Below are 17034 nucleotides of genomic sequence, written 5' to 3'. Positions count from 1 at the left end.
TTCAGGTTTCAGAGTGAACACAAAGAACACAAAAGATTGAGAAGCGCATTGATAACGTCGCGCTCATATCGCGCAAGAAATGTTATTTCTTGGTAGGCGCTGACCGAACCGGTTGGATGAACGACATGAACATGACCTCGGTGGTGATAACTAATAAAAACCATCAACAGGAACAGCAGGGAACCGGATGAGTGTTACCGTTTGGGACATGAGACGCGAGACGGATGAATGCACGAGATGTTACCTTGCGAACTGATATTGCTTGGTCGACGACAATGCGAACTTGCGAAAGAAATGTGACTAGTCAATGTCTCATAATCGTACGCCAATTGCTCACAATAAATCCTTCAATGTTGCAGCCACCCGTTGAAGCACGAAGCACGAGAACGGGTCCCTGCCGTTCGATGGATGGCTGGGGAGTTTGAGACTGCGGACGTGTGGTACTACATTCTTTGTCATCTGTTTACTTTTCGACTAGTAGGAAAGAGTGATTTCGGAGCTTCGGACAGGCCATGATTATGTCGATGATGTCAAATTGTAAGCGCTTCTTTAGGTAGTTAAACAAAGCCCAACAAGCTAGTAACCTAGTCAGCATTCCTTTCTCTCAGAAAAATCACCCTAATGGTATCAGTATCACCGTCCGTTCGCAGTGTAGGTGACACGAAACCCATGTGTGATCCAGCGGTGGTTGTGATGGTTACACAAATCTGCACTTGCCACGCTCCCATAGATTAACCCTCTTCACCATCCCGCCGTTCAAACAGTCCATACAGTTGATAACTCGTGCATGATTTCTCGTGCCGTAGTTCGCACGTGGTAAGGCAAGGATGTTCCTATCCCGCCCTCGTTTCTGCCTCGTGTCGATTACAGCCGAAACCAGGAAAAACGCTGTCAGGTTTTGATGGATTGGATACCGCGGAAACGGCGGGAAGAAAAGATGAATTTTTAACAGATTTTTTTTTTGGTTGATGTGATCAACTGGGATTTTCGTATTTCAGGGGACCTACCTACTTAAAACACGTATACGGTTTCCTGGGTTAGTTGCGGTGAACATCATGGCTCATCAACATGGTGTGTGAAATGACGAGACGTTGTAATGATCGAATATAATCTGCGTGTCTGATGCCGATGATAAACCCCGGCGTGGTCCAGTCCGTTTCAGAGTAGAAGAATCAATGTCCGTTCGGTGCCGCGATGTTTCTGCCTTTGTCCTGTTGAACGCAGGTCAAACACATAACGTCGTGAACCGTCGAAAATAATGACTCGTCTTTTCAGTTCTGTGAAAATGTTTCGTCTATTTCGGTATCCATGCGGGGATGTTGCTGGTATATGCCGTGTTCTAGATGATATCGGTTTTGTTCGATGTATCCAGGTTGATGCTGTCTCCCGGCAGAAGAGAGAGACAAGACATGGGGAACCACGCACACAAAACGTGACAAGGTGTTGACCGAAGAAAACGGGGAAATGAACATGTTTGCGAGAAAACAAAAGAGAAGTGGAATCCAGGGTCCAACGGAATATCGACGAACTGGAGTTACCGGTGATGTGGTTACCTTGGTCCACCGCGCTTCTACTTTCCATCTTGTCGGAACCAAGAAGCACAATGCTACCACCGGCCGGGTTCGGACATGTCCGGCTGACGTTGAATCTTGAGGGAGATCCAACGGGGATAATCGAAGCGAGTGAGGTGAGGAGGATACCTATTTTGAGGCTTCAGCTCTTCCTGTGATTCCTGTCAGCTTGACGGCCGAGATGTTTTGCAGGTGAAAAGGAAATTGGAGAGGTTGCTTGGCGCTCATCAGAACACTGGAAAAATGGTTGGTGAGATGCGCTAAACCGAGCAGGGTATCAAACAAACTCCATCCGCTAAACTCGAAACAGTCCACTGTCCACGAGCTCACCTGGCGTCCATCCTGGCGATGCCCAGGCTCCTTCTCCCACGCGATGGCCACGCTCTGGCGGCGGGCACTTTCTGTCTGGGCATCACGCATTGCGCAGGGCAATTGCATTTTATCACACTGCCTTGCCTGACATGGAACCCGACATGGTTCTCACGCAGGACGCAGGGGCCGGTAGCCCTGAAATGTGTGAGCTTGTGATCATGTTCATGTTGCAATGCGACTGTGTTTGGTTTCCCCAGAATATCTGAGATGGAAGCCCCATAGCTGAAGATGGTTGGAATGTTGGGGGAAATAGCTTCAAGCCTCACGATCAAACACTGGCCGATATGCAGCATCAGCCTTTTCTTTTGCCATCAATGGACGGCCCGAGAATCGGCTGAAATTGCCATCCCATTTGCACTTTCTCTGGCTCTTCATTTCCAGATGACAGCGGACAAAGCTTCCACAAACAGGAAAGCGCTGAAAGAAGGAACAAGGAGCGCAGTGACATAGAAACCTGCAGTCGGTGGATCTGTGCGTGTCTCTCTCTCTAACAAACTCTTAACAGAAAGACAAAAGGGGGGAATTGACATGTCAACTCCAGTTTATTCAACACCACAGAATTCTTTAGAATAGGGGCATTTTGAAGGTCAGGTTATCATCATCATTATCACCAATCACAGCCAGGACTTTTTGGACCTCGGGGGGATCAAAGACATAATATCAAAAGACCATCAATGGTTGGCGGGCGCTGAATGGTGTTTATCTCGGGAGTGGATCTCCTATCCGTACCGTTTGCCCGTCCCCTCCAAAACATGACCTTGATGGTGGGCGTCGGCCACTAATTTGGCGCATGTCAGGGTACCCACGGAGTCTGCATTTTCAGAGGGCAACCACTGGTCACTGGTCATTTTAGCTGTAGCCTCCACAATCCACTGCACAGCAAGGACACCTACCCGACCCGACCACCACGACCGCCACGAACCACACCTTCCATTGTGTGTCTTGTCAGTTTTCTCTTCGTTGTTTCCCGTCCGTTGCCCGTGTCCGTCTTGTCCCCGGCCATCCACATTGCCATCCTGTCGCCGCCGTCCAATCCCATATACTTCCATTCCGTTTCGTGGTTCTCTCTACAGTCGCCTCTTCTGTTTCCGCGTTCCTATGAACAAAGCCTTCTTTTGCTGCTCACAACCACCGACACCCTGCTACACCAACTGAAAAGCAAACACAATCTCGACCAGTCACCCCAACCCAGCACTCGCAATTGACATTGACTTACGGGGTCCCCCCCACCCATTGCGGCACTAAAAAGAGAAGCTCGATCCCTCCACTAAAAACAAAAAGATAGACTATCGCTTGCCCTTCATCTCGGCCTACACCCCCCGTTCACCAAGAGACCCCGTTCCAAGACCTGGTTTGAGCCTGGAGCTTCTTCCGCTCATCTCCACTTCCAAGTCCTTGCTTGTGCCCTCCAGTAGTGCTCATCACATCTCCGGCTCTGTCCTCGCTTTTCCATCTTTCACGTTCACCCAACTCGAGGCGAATCGTATCGAATCGACGACGACGACAACGACGACAACCACCAACAACTGCCGTCCATCAGTTTCAGTCGAGTTTCGCAAGCCCCATATCCTCGCTCGCCAATCGCTTCCTCACCGCATCCCGCCATCGATACCAAATAACGTCGTTGGTCGCACACGATAGGTCCTAAGATTCAGGGTCCAGGCTTGTGTTCACCAAGCGCACAAAATCGACGCCGCCCCAGACAAGGCATACACTACACTACACGTACAGCCGTATCTGCCAGTCCATTGCGGTGGTCTCGAACAACGATCCTCCTTGACTTTTCGATTCGACCTCGCGATTCGCTGCGACCAGTCCGCACCGTGACGTAAACAAGCAGAAGGAACGAGGAGCTCAGCCCGCACCGCTCCACACACACGGATTGTGCGTCAGGAACGAAAGACGATATTGCCGCTTCGAACCGAAAGAACAAAGAGACCGAACTCGGGCCGTCCGCCGTACCTCAAAAAGTTCTTCGCTGCTGCTCGACTAGTGCCAAGACCTGAAACCCGAATAATCATTAATCTTGGGTTCCCACTTCGCGACTGAGGACAGACCCACCGCAGCACCACCACCAGGCAACACTTTCCAGCTATCAACAGCCCTTTCAGCTGTGCCCCGGCATGGACTGTATCGCCTAGTTTTTTTTATTCGATTTTATATATACTTTGAGAGAAGAAAAAGCCAGGCGCTTTTTGATCGCGTATAGAAAAGCTGTCGGCAGGGCGGGATGGGAAACAGCCAAGGAAAGCCCGTCGACCTTGACGGCGAAGGTAAGACAATAGATACCCTCCTTTTCGCTGTGATGGCCAATTCCAGGCTCGAGTTTCACGTGTCAGTCTTTGATGCCAAGTTGCGATGCTGACTAGACATGCGTCGCAGTGAACCTGAATCACTTCCGTCTCCTACGAGTAGTCGGCCGAGGTGCCTTTGGCAAGGTGCGCATTGTCGAGCGAAAAGATACCGGTCTATCATTCGCCCTGAAATACATTAGAAAAGATGAAGGTAGGCTTGTTCAACGTCGTGGAGACCAAGTCGCAATGGCTAACTCTCCCCAGTTGTACGGTCCGAGAGTGTTAGGAATATCATCCGAGAACGACGAATGCTCGAATATGTCAACCACCCCTTTATTTGCAACTTGCGATACAGCTTCCAGGATATCGAGTACATGTACGTTGCAACCAAAGTCGACATTGGCGGAAAAACAAGCTGACGGCGGACCAGGTACCTGGTTGTTGACCTCATGAGCGGCGGTGATCTACGCTTCCACATCTCGAGAAAGACATTTACCGAAGCTGCGGTAAGGTTTTGGATCGCTGAGCTCGGCTGCGCCTTGCGCTACATCCATGGGCAAAACATTATCCACAGAGACGTCAAGCCCGACAATGTGCTTCTGGATGCTGATGGACATGTCCATTTAACTGACTTTGTAAGCTCTAGACCCTGGACCCCTATTCTTGTGTAACCAGGCTAATAATATACGCTATCAGAATGTGGCCTCGGACGTTGTGCCGGGGAGAAAGCTAACCAGCAAGTCCGGTACCTTGGCATACCTTGCGCCAGAAGTCTACGCTGGCCAGGGCTACGATGTCCGTGCTGATTGGTGGTCATTGGGTGTTTTGTTCTACGAGTGCATTTATAACAAGGTACGTACCGGACTACAATGTCTTGCTGCGCCATCTCATTTGACAAGAAGAGAAGCCATGCTGACTCTATAAACAGAGGCCATTTGAGGGCAACTCTGAATCATCACTCAGCCAGACTATCCAAGCCGCCAGCCCCAAATTCCCCGTCACACAGCCTCCCGTCCAGCTAAGCTGTATGTACGCCATAAAGGACGCGTTGGAGTTCAACCCAGACAAGCGTATGGGTCACACCTGGGAGAGCTTCATCTACCACGAATTCTTCTCTGTCCTCGACTTCGACGCACTCGAGAGGAAGCAAATAGAGCCTGTGTTTGTTCCGTCATCAGAGAAGACGAATTTCGATGCTACATACGACTTGGAGGAGCTTCTGTTGGAAGAAGCGCCACTAGAAGCCCGGGCAAGGAGGCAGAAGCCCCGTGAGAAGCTAAAGGATGACGCCACAGAGAAGGAAATCCGCGAAGATGAGCTCTATCGGATGATTGAGACGGATTTCAAACCCTTCGATTACACATTAGCTGCCTACAAGAAGTATGTCCCACATCCTCTGCGCTCACAGTTATTATACTAACAAATCTCAGAATCACCGAGGGACAAGTCTCGACACCCAACGGCCATCCTGCCCCCGTAACAGACGAAAGCGCCCACCCGGGACAAGCACTTACAACGGGGGAAGCGACTCAGATGAGCTCACACGCGCACTCGCACTCACAAGCGGTCCAAACCCACCACCCCAACGGCAGCCGCTCTTCCTTCAACCCTCCCAGCACTCACAGCGGGCAACAAGGTCCGGACCGAACCGCCCCAGTGCGAACGAACTCGATGCTGAAGAACCCGGAACGAAGCAACTCGATGCAAAGCGTCCACTCACATTATCAGGCCTACAACGCCTACGACTCGCAACGGGCTGCCGTCGGCCCTCGACCCACTAGTTCGCACCGCCAAGGTCGCAGCGGCGCCGTTCCGCCTGGTCGTGCTCCGCCATTGCCTCCTTACCCTCAGTCCTACACCACCTCAGGTCGCCAGGGCCGAGCACACGGATCGTCATCGTTGATGGTGGAGAGTCCGACGGGGGGTATGCAGGTCACGCTGGATGGAGCAGGCAGCTGGAGCGATTTGGCGAGACAGGATGCCACCCTTCCGGCGGATGCGGCGGCTGCACATGGTGAGGGGGCGAATGGTGGGAAAGAAAGTAGTGGAGGTGGAGGGATTTTTGGATTGTTTAAGGGGAAGAAGGGGAGGGGAAGCAGCCCGAAGCCGAAAGAGAGGGGAGTGTTGGGGAAGGAAGGGGCTAGGGTTGTTATTGGGTAAATAACTTGAAGCGGGGGATGGAAGGGACGAAGATGAGGAGAAGGAGGACGACGTGGAGGAGGATGAGAATATACGGCCGTATATAAGGAAGGTCTTTAAAGCGAGGACGGACATCCAAGGAGGCGAGGAGAACGTGGAGGAGGGTATATCAGGAGTTCGGTACGGTCCGGGTGCATACATCATCATCATCATTCATCTTTCCACATTTATGTCTATGTCATACATATCATCACATCGTCCATTTATCAGCGTCATGTTGAAGGGAGTTGGCTCATTGGGAAGTTCACATGGGGAGGGCGGGCGCAAACGGGATATGGATCGGGCCCACGCTATGAATGGGGAAACATCTGAAGAACCGTTACAAATGTTCGAACAAAGTATAATCAAATCCAAGACTATTGGAACTTTGTTTTGGAGCTCGGCTTTTGCCTCTGTCAGGATTCATCCATTGCTTCTTTTTTCTCTCTTCACGTTGTTTATCTTGCAAGATATCTTGATACCCAAATACAGAATAATATCCGTAACATTACTGCTCCACGCATACGTTAAGGAACAGTACCATACTCACAATGGTATTGCCAAATCTCAAGAAGACAGAGCCGCAACTCACCGTCGGCCTTTTGCATTAACATCCTGCGATCGATCTTGGCCCATGTCAGCTAGCCACGTACCACCTGGGTATCGTACCCGTGCAGTGAGGTGTCGTTGGTCTTATGTTTGTTCTGACTTTACGCCACTAGGGTCTTCACATCCATGATACTTGATGGATACTGTTGGAATCCAAGGTAAATATAGAAACAGCTTCATCGCGTAACTCAGATTCCACTAATGGGGCTGTCCAGAAAGAAGCCGAAGTGTTTGTTGTTGAGCTGAAGAAATGGGTAAAGAGAGGCCAGGACGGATGTGGATCGAGCTTTTGGCATAAGCGTTTAGGTAGGTCGTGCTATTATCCCTTAGTGTAACATGACCAACATCCAATCCACATAAGACGAACCACGATTTCCACTACTAACAACAACAACAACAACAACAACAACAAAACACTAGAACTAATGGCTTTTGAGCACAGTCGTCAAAAACCACAATCGATTCAACGACTCGACGTCTGCGGTCTGCCAGCTTTCTTCGGGTCTATCTGTCTCGTTACTCTCGTATGGGATCTTCAATGGACATGTCTGACTTGAGTCAAACTCTACTGCGTCCCTATCTTTATCGGCCAAGAAGATTCAACACACACATTCTGTGGACAGAATCAACCAATTACGAAGGACCGCAAAGCTATCCCAAAAGCGCAAGTGGTGAGGCAGTGAAAGCCGTACCGAAAGTGGGCCAGATCTCCAATATTGATTTTGATGGCTTTGCTCTGTGTAACCACGGTGGCCAGCGGCCGTTTGTGGCAGCCTGGCAGGCTCAAACAGGCGAATGAGGATGGTCAAGTGAATCACAATGGACTAAAACGGACCAGCTTCGACAATTATGCTGAATGGCATACGGCGAGGCACTGAAGAGCAGGCATTGAAAAGCCTGGGCTGATGGCTGAGGGTCCGACGGTTTGCATTCAGGTTTTGCAGAAAGAATGGTCAAGAAAATGAGTCGCTGTCAATCAATGCCCCCGAGGCTTTTAGAGTCTGAAGGCTGGATTTAGGCTCGGAGACTGCTCCGATGCCCGGTTAGACTGACAGGCCGTTTCCAGGCAGTTTGTTCTCTTTATGTCAAGCAAGGTCACTCAGCTGAGGAAACGTTTCCCCTTCACCATCTCGAATCTTGGAATCCCAAATATCGTTGGTTCACCCAAAACTGCGTCTTGAAGTCATTACCGTCATCACATGGAAAGTCAAATGCGGAGAACTCGGAATCAAAGTCCTAGCCGAGCCTGGAAACAGGGACTGACACGCTGTAAGAAACCGCTAGTGGCCTTCTAGTGTGCGGAGAGAGTGTGAGATTGGGTGACATTCAGTGGTGTTTTGGGTCTAGAGAGGGGCAGGGACCGATGCCAAGCGTGGCTTTTACGATTTCACTGTCTACGATGGAGGATGGACATCTCAAGAGGAAGTCGGTGGTGAGAAGAGATGGGACAATTCCGTTCTGTAATTCAACGCTCTTTGGCATTAAGTTGAAGAGAAAGAAAACACGAACTGAAGAAACAAGTCGACCATGAGGCTGGGACTTCTCAAGCAGTTTTCACTTGCTAAAGCTGAATCTCGTCACTTTCTTCAACCTCTTTATTACCTTCTCAACCTCGTTTCTTCACGTTACGTCGCACCAGCTGAACAGATACCAATCCTACCTCAGTCACTCACTTTCCCGTCGCCAACCCAACCTTGTCTTTGTCTTTCTGACAGCCCCTTCAAAATAAACGAGCCAATACCGTCCCTCACCCAAAAGAAAAAGCCGATACCATGCATCCTTCTCGGATCGAAGCCACCACGAACTGGGGCTGATAGCTCGAGGGAGTTCCACGAAATACAGGAAACACAGGAATAAAGAGGAAAAGAGACAACACAGTGAAGAAGCTGAGCCCCTCCCGGGCATCCGCTTCACGACCACCTTTTACACTATAACTACGACCCTGACTTGATGCTTCCATACCCCTGTCACTCACACCCTCCAGTCGACCATCGATAAAAGCTTATTGGGCGCCATGGTGCGCCATCCAGTCTTGGAATGTCGCCTCCTTGGATTCCTTATCTGGACAAGAACCGGGACGAGCGGAACAAGCACCAGTCTAACTGGACAAATCCCACGCTGTCAGCCTGTCTGTGCCTGTTGCCTGTCAAGTCTGTTTAAAAAAAAAGTGATTGGTGGCTCGGTGGTACGAAAAGGGTAACCAGCTTGCAGAACATGAAGCTGGGGCTGAAAGCTGGCTCCTACCTTAGTCTAGAGCTCCGTACAAGGACTGGAGAGTAGGTAGCATGGACATGGATGTGTGTGTTTGGGATCTGGATGGGGTTCGGGTGAAAGCCGTACATAAAGCTCCCATCCCATGGCTCCTTGCTCCCCAGTTCAGTTTCGTCCAACCTGTTTTGGCGTTGTTGGTCGTCTCTGGTCTTGTAGCAACCTCACCTCTCCGGACCGTTGAACATCTGTTCAACCCCCTCCTCCTTATTCACGATGCTCACCACCATGCTACCACTCACCACCCTCTCTCTAGCCCTCCTGTCATCAACAACAGGTGTCTTGGCCTCAGCAAAACCACCCATCAAAGTCCCAGTCACACCAGCCCACCGCCGTTCATCTTTACTCACACCCCGCAATGGAGAAGGCTTCATCCGCGCCCCCATCCGTGCCGCCCCCGGCACCCCGCAAACCAAGCTCCGCCGTCGGCAAGAAGACGAAGGCCTAAACAACCAGAACCTAGGCACGACCTACACCATCGACATCGAAATCGGGACTCCCCCTCAGACCGTCACCCTGATCTTGGATACCGGCTCGCCAGATCTGTGGGTGAACCCGACATGCGAGACTTCGGGGCAGGAAGAATATTGCCAGAGTTTTGCGCAGTTCGATTACACCAAGAGCAAGACGATTGAGGATACGGGCGCGGCGGATATTCTGGGCTATGGGAAGGGGAACGTGACGATTGAGTATGTGACTGATGATGTTACTATTGGGTGTGAGTATTCCTTTTTTTTCTTTTCGTCTGCTGTTTACCGTCTCATCTCCTAGGAGCCCTAGGTCAGGTGGGTTAGTAAGTTAGTTTTAGGTATAGGTACTGACAACCAAAAACAGCCGCAAAGGTAAAATCCCAAATCCTCGGCATCGGCTTTGAGTCGCATGACATCCCGCTCGGAATCCTAGGCCTCTCGCCCTCCGTCAACCCTGACTCGCAGCCCTACCCTTACCTTTTAGACTCCATGACTTCCCAAGGAATAATCTCCTCTCGCGCCTTCTCCCTCGACCTACGGAGCATCGACAACCCCTCCGGCGCGATAATCTTCGGTGGCGTCGACCTAGGTAAATTCTCCGGCTCGCTCGCAAAGCTCCCCATGCTTGACCCCTCCGACACACCCTCCGGCGCAGACAGGTATTGGATCGTCTTGTCAGGTGTGGGCATGACGTACCCCGATGGACAGGTGGAGGAGTCCGAGGAAATTGCCGTGCCGGTGTTCCTGGACAGTGGAGGCACGCTGTCAAGATTACCGGCTACGATATTCCAGGCTATCGGCGATAGCTTTCCGGGGAGTCAGTATGATACCGAGTCAGGGTTTTATATCGTTGACTGCGCTGTCGCCGACGAATCCGGGTCTGTCGATTTCGTTTTCGGCAGCAAGAAGATTAGGGTCCCGTACGGGGATTTCATCTGGGAAGTGCAAAGCGGGGTTTGCGTAGTCGGGGTGCTACCGACGGATGAAGAGCCCGTGTTTGGAGATAGTTTCCTGAGAGCGGCGTACGTGGTCTATGATCAGGATAATCGCAACTTGCACCTCGCACAGGCGGCAAATTGCGGAGAGCAGATTGTGGAGATTGGGAGTGGCGCGAACGCGGTGCCGAGTAGCACGGGCAAATGTAAGGATTCTGGACCGACGGGAACTGATGGTGGTGGGGGATTGGATGTTACTGCCACTAGAGCGCCGACGAAGACGGCGGCGGGGGGTGGGCCGCAGGTTACGAACTCGGACTTTGGACCGGGACCGGCGGGGACGAGGGTTAGTACTAGTGGTATTGGTCTGCCGACGGGAACTGGTGGTGGTTCGGGAGGAGGGTCGGGGGGAGGGAACGACGATAATGATAGTGCGGCGAGCGGGTTGGATGTCGGGGTCACTGTTGCGGTGGCCTTGGCTGGGTTGAATATGCTTGCTGTTTGGTTGCTGTGATGACGGGATGTATGTACATATGATGTTATGACTTGGGATGTGGATGTGATGGTTATATGAGATGCTGGCGTCTGATTTTTGGATACACCACTATGCACCGTTGGCCAGTAATGCAGCCGGATCTCTTTGGATAGACGTATATATGATGAGGGCAGGGATGTAATACATTACCGAACTTGAATATCGCAGCTTCGACTTTGCAAGGTCAAGAGGAGACGGATTTGGGTAACACAACTGGTGATGTATGAGGCTTTATGTCGGCGAAACCATCTCCCCTGACAAATGAGGAAAACTGAGCAGGTTTTTTTGGGTTGAGTATCGGCCACAAGGTGTGGAAAAGGGGCAGCCGAGTTGGTTAGTGGGTAGGTAGGTGAGAGGATGAAAGGCTGGTGATGTAGAAGAGAAGAGATTGTGCGATGCGGAACTTAAACATGGTGCGTATAGGGTAACTCCTCTTTCCCTCATTACACTTCCATCAACAATCTTCAGAGTTCACCATCACGTCAACCTCACAAGTTCCTTCCCAAACCAGCCACCCTCCACGTCTTCACGATCAGAACATAGGTAGGTACGGGAACATCCAATCCATCAAAACCCGACCTCAATTACCCTATCTGACCCTACACAAGGTAAACCTAGGTCCAGGTACCTCAACAAACATGCAACTTTTGTTTCAACCATATGTAACCTGATCCCCTTTTATTCCCAAAACATGCGATTCTGAGCGACCCAAAGGCTCATCGCAAAAAGAAAACAATATGACCCAACAAAGCAAAGCCCCTTAGATGTCAAGCGGGGTGAATAAAACAGTTGAAAACCAATGACAAGAGAAGAGACGCAACCAAGCCAACCCACTAACTGAATCTTGCCGATCAGAGAATAGGCTTCGACATCGGGGCAACAATGCCCTGCTTGAGAATGACTCTGGGCTTGGTAGCGTCCTGGAAGGTCTCCTTGGTAGTCCACTCGGGACCAACGGGGATACGGAGCGAGCGCTCGTATTGCGCTTGGCTCTCGAAGGGATGGGGAAGGGCGGTGGCGAGGTATTGGTCGTTCTGTTTTTTTTGTCACTAGTTAGCAAGCTCCCCTTTTCGCAATTCATGTTCTTGGAACAAAGTAGACGTACCTTCTTGACTCTGCCCTCCTTAATAATCACCCCCTTGAGCTTGAAATCCCTTCTCTTCTCTTTCTTGACACCCTCCACCTTGGTAACATATCTCCCCGTATGCCTCTTCTTCTCGCGGTTGGAAATACCTTCACCGACCCAGCCGCCCCAGCCGGGAAGCGTGTTGTCGATCTCCTTGTCGTCATCCTCCTTCTCTACTTCGGCCTTTTCGCGGTTGAAGTCGCCTACGACGTCCTCGCCTGCGAAAGCGCGCTTGATGAGCTCTTGGTCGCGGATGGCGAGGGGGAGGTGGATGGTTTCTTCGTCGTCTGAAGAGGAGTCGTCGACTGTGGCGGTCTTGGTAGCAGCGGCGCCCTTGGCGGGAGTAGATGATGACTTCTTCTCTCTGCCGGCGGCGTCTTTGGCCTTGGGCTTAGAAGCAAGCATGGCGGCGTTGGAAAGGTCCAACTCGCCAACGGTGGCCTTGGCGGCCTTCTTGCTGCTCTTGCGACCCTCCTGAGGAGCCTTTGACCAGGCACCGGCGACGGAGGCAGCGAGGGATGTGTCCTCCACTTGGGTAGTGGCCGCTTGTTGTGGCGTTACTTGGAGGTTGGACATGTTTGTTGTGATGCTCTTCTTCTCCTTCTTCTTCTGAGCAGCTTGCTGGCCAGGAAGTACAAGCTCCTTCTTACCCATACCGAACTGCCTCCGGCCAATATCCGTCTCCTCGGGACCGTCAGAGTCATAGTCGGAGTCGAGATCGCGACGGATTTGTGCAATCATCTCCTCGTTCTCTTTCCTCTTCTGGGCTTCGCCGCGCTGCATGAACTTCATCCCCATGAGCCCCGACTCGGGCTCACCGTCCGCGTAGGAAGCAGCGTGCTCGAGCTGTTCCAGCAACCGCTTCTTGTCGTTCTTCTCATCACCCGACTCAGCCGAGTAGTCATCAGAACCACTGTCGTCAGAATCCTCGCCCTTCTTGCGTCCCTCGATCCGGCGGCGCAACTCCTCCTTCGACCTCGCGGCCTCTGTCAACCCAGCGCGGAAGTTATCATCCCACACCGCGCGACCGGCCTTCTTGCCGAGTTTAGCCCACTTGCTGTCCCTGTGACGAGTGCCAACACGCTCGAGGGCTCGCCTCCTGTCGAGAGCCTCGCGCTCCTCGTCCGAGTCGATCTCGCCCGCCTCGACCATGGCGTCGTGCATCTCCTGCTCGTCGTGAAGCAACTCCTTGCGGTGAATGCGACGGTAAGCCTTGGACTTGATTTTTTTGATGCGCTTCTGGCGGACCTGTTCGCGCGAGAACAGCTCACGCTCACGGCGCTTTTGGCGGGTGAGTTCCTGCATCTCGGCGGCGGAGAGGCCCTTGCGGGCAGCGATCTCCTCAACGTCATCCTGGTCCTCCTTCTTGGGCTTGTTGGTGGGGCCAAGACCGGATTCCTCCATGATGGCCAAGATGGTCTGTTCGAGTTCGGTACCCGCTGTGGCCTTGGTCACAGGAAGGAGTTCCTGGCTGTCGAGGCCGGCGTCGTGGGCATTTTGCGTGAGGGGGAAGACCAAGTGATCGGCGCGGCGGTTGTGCTTGACGGTGTCGATCCAGCGCTCGAGCGTCTCGGAGGTCTTTTCGTAGGCAGCGGAACGGAGGAGCTTGTCTTGTTGCCTCTTTGCGAGGGGGATGTCGAGCTTCTTGGACTGGCCAGGCTTGGCGGCCTTTTCCTCCTTGTTCATGAGCTTGAGGGACTTCTTCATGTGGGGGTCCTGGACGCCAAAGAGGCCGAGATCTGAGAGACTGAGCTTGTTTGTTGGGTTTGAGCTCGACTGCTCTTCGTCATCATCACCCGCAAATCCGGAGATCATCTTTTGAAGGTTGTCGAGCTTGGAAGGGTCCTCCATATCGTCATCGCTGTCTTCGCTCTCGCTCGATTCGCTGTCCGCATCGTCTTCGGATCCCGATCCCTCTTCGCCCTCCTCCTCTTCGTCGCTCTCCTCGAACTGATCCAGCGCTGTGGCGAGGTCAATAGCGTCGGAACCAAGCGACTCCATATCATCGTCCTCATCTTCCTCCTCCTCTTCCTCATCGCTGTCGTCCCCACCCTTCTTTGCCTTCTTCTTGTTCTTCTTCGCGTTGCTCCCGCTGAAGGCGTAGCCATCAAATTTTTCCTCGTCACTCTCGCCAAAGGCCTCGTCAGAGTCGAGTTCCGAATCCTCGTCATCAGCGCCTACACCAACATGCCACTCCTCGCCGTCGCTGTCCTCCTCGCCACCGTCGGAGAAGCCTTCGAATTCGTTGCTGTTCTTGGCCTTCTTCTGTGGCCTGGCGTCCTCGAAATCATCCTCGTCGTCGTCTTCGTCATCCTCATCGTCGTCGTCTCGCGATCTCTTTTGGGGGCGCTCTTCGGGCTCATCGAGGTCTCGTGTGCGGACGCCCTTGGCTTTCCTCTGGGGAACTTGTTCGGCGGCGATGGAGAAGGCGTCGAGGACGGTGTCTCTTGATTTCTTGTCGGCAGCCTTATTGTTGACTCTGTGCTTGGGACGCCCTCCGCCCGCTTTGGGCATTAGGGACCTGCCGTGGGCTTGACGGCCGGGCATTTTGTTAATGTGTTGTGGATGACTGAATGGGAGTCGGAAGGGTATTTCAGTCGAGGTCGAGGTCGTTACAAGCAAAAGTGGGTGGTGAAATTGTCGAGTGGTTTGGTGGATGTAATATCCGACTTTTGCCTGCACGGGTCCTGGAGATTGAAGCGGTCCCTTTCAACAGCCTCGAAGTTTCAACTGCCAGTGAACAGCTCCCCCGAAACTTTTTCTGCCGGTCTCTGTAATCGATAATTTTTGGGCGGTGAGGGTCCAGAGCCCACCTTAATTGCGGGGCCGCGGCAGGCTACAAGGGTACCTGCACATAGGCAGACCTCTTCATTGGTTCGTTGAGCTCCAAAACTCTTGACAAGGCCCCACCTCGACCCGGCGCGGCCCCGGCTTCCTCGATGCGATTTCTCGAATTCAGCCCCGTCGCCCGTCGCCCGTCGCTCGCCGCCGTCCATTGTCCAGCCCGAGTCCCGTCCCCGTTGTCGCGTGCGCTGGATCTTCAACATTTCAGCGGACCCCGTCTCCGTCCGACCATTCATCCACTGCGCCGAGCTTCCCCCGCCTCTGCGCCCACCTCAACCACCCTCAACCCTCACCACCCCGATCGTCGACAACAACAAACACCCTCCGTCGTCGCCGCGCAAAGCGCAACACTCTAGCCCACCATGCAGCCCACCCGCGTCCTCCAAGGTCTCAAGTACCGCAAGCTGCGCCTGACCACCAAGGATACCAACAAGGGTTTCTACAAGGGTAACCGCACCGGTTCCATGGGTACGCACACCAGCTACGGTACCTACAAGATCGACTACTCCAAGGTCCGCACCTATGTGTGCCCCGATTTGAGTACTTTCAAGGTAGGTTTGTCCTCGTTTCTGTCTGGGCTTTGGACTGGAATCGGTTGGACTGGGATGGGGCGGGATGTGATGGGATGGGGACATGGTGTTAGAGGGAAACACGGCACCGAGAAGAAGGGAATTGGAGAGACAGAGCAAAGGGAAGAGGATACAGTTGGAACAAGAAAAGGATTCGCTAACAAGACCAACAACAACAGCTCACTCCCTTTGTCTCCAAGGCCGTCAAGGTCACCCATGACCAGTTCCCCGGCGACAAGCTCGGCCCCAAGAACCCTGCCACTTATCTTGCGCGCTGGAAGTCTGAGAACGGCCTTGACTAAACGACTCCTTCTTCGAAGCTACCGATCGATCCGAAATGATGACGGAAGTTCAATGCTAGAAGAAGGAAGGAAGGAAGGAAGGAAATGAGCTGGAGGAGGCCAGAGGACGAAGCGACCAAGAGACATGGAGCGAGGCTCACACTCAGTTACCACAACGGAATATACCCCATTTTTGCATACAGGCTGCGATCGGAACCCACCAAAGAAAGAGACTACTTACTCTTGCGTCAACCCAACAGTTCGAGACGTACTTCTTCACGCCGGCCTTCTCGTTTAGGAGCTGATCTCAGGGGGGTGGAATAGCCTCCACCATGGTTGAGAGCGGGTGACACGATTCGACCAAGCAAGTGGATGCACAGAGCCAATGGAATACGGCCACCGCCATGTATAACACTACTACCACTACTACTTACCACTACTCACTGTACAATACACGTCCCTTATACGAAGAGAATGAACACGTGCTTCCGAAAATCTTGATGTTACTATTTTGCTGACAATCATACGTCTCCGTGCTAGTCTTTTGCTCGACGAACAACAAAAGTTGGAACTGGAAGTTGATGGATCACGGAGAGAAATGTTGATCATGAACTCTGGTTGTTCGTGGGTTCTCATTCGGGTGACCGGGCCATGTTGAGGGAGTCTACTGAGGTTGGCACAATTTAGTTTGCTCAGGTTCTCCCTTGACGTGGGATAATGGATCGGGTATTCTGGCATACCTTAGGTACTCTGGTTGGCGGTGATGTTTGGTTGACTGAGAAGGAACTTCCAAGGTTGACGTGTTGGTGAACTAAGGTTGTTGATGGAAGGCGTGATGGTAGAAGGAGGGGTCGGGTACCATATACCTACGCAGCAAGTGCGTGGCACGAGTAAGTGTCTGTGTTTTTGGATTGCACAAAAGTTCTCTGCATCAAATTTCGTCTTCTAACTGTCGCAACAACTCATCAATCCCCTTTCAACG

At 52.3% G+C, this 17034-nt stretch overlaps 4 protein-coding genes across 4 annotated transcripts; 3 read left to right on the top strand and 1 right to left on the bottom strand.

Annotated features, from left to right (window-relative positions):
• The first annotated feature begins 2514 nt into the window (after positions 1–2514).
• Positions 2515–7615, top strand: SMAC4_03888 (uncharacterized protein). The gene is made up of 7 exons (XM_024655592.2): positions 2515–4216; positions 4326–4448; positions 4502–4613; positions 4668–4872; positions 4934–5089; positions 5166–5617; positions 5668–7615. Exons 1-7 carry the CDS (start codon positions 4174–4176, stop codon positions 6395–6397), a joined length of 1821 nt encoding a protein of 606 aa, XP_024511467.1. The 5' UTR covers positions 2515–4173; the 3' UTR covers positions 6398–7615.
• Positions 7616–9399: 1784 nt separating this feature from the next.
• Positions 9400–11388, top strand: SMAC4_03889 (uncharacterized protein). The gene is made up of 2 exons (XM_003347743.2): positions 9400–10010; positions 10127–11388. Exons 1-2 carry the CDS (start codon positions 9509–9511, stop codon positions 11209–11211), a joined length of 1587 nt encoding a protein of 528 aa, XP_003347791.1. The 5' UTR covers positions 9400–9508; the 3' UTR covers positions 11212–11388.
• Positions 11389–11798: 410 nt separating this feature from the next.
• SMAC4_03890 (uncharacterized protein) lies at positions 11799–14905 on the bottom strand (the record flags this gene model as incomplete). The annotated part of the gene is made up of 2 exons (XM_003347744.2): positions 11799–12266; positions 12338–14905. 2 exons carry the CDS (start codon positions 14903–14905, stop codon positions 12084–12086), a joined length of 2751 nt encoding a protein of 916 aa, XP_003347792.1. The 3' UTR covers positions 11799–12083.
• A 359-nt stretch (positions 14906–15264) lies between these two features.
• On the top strand, positions 15265–16528 carry SMAC4_03891 (mitochondrial 54S ribosomal protein mL41). The gene is made up of 2 exons (XM_003347745.2): positions 15265–15753; positions 15951–16528. The coding sequence occupies exons 1-2, from the start codon at positions 15565–15567 to the stop codon at positions 16071–16073; spliced, it is 312 nt and encodes a 103-aa protein (XP_003347793.1). The 5' UTR covers positions 15265–15564; the 3' UTR covers positions 16074–16528.
• The last annotated feature ends 506 nt before the right edge of the window (positions 16529–17034 follow it).

Source organism: Sordaria macrospora, chromosome 7 (genome assembly GCF_033870435.1).
Source record: "Sordaria macrospora chromosome 7, complete sequence".
Classification (NCBI taxonomy): Eukaryota; Fungi; Ascomycota; class Sordariomycetes; order Sordariales; family Sordariaceae; genus Sordaria; species Sordaria macrospora.
This window is presented reverse-complemented; position numbering and strand designations above follow the sequence as displayed.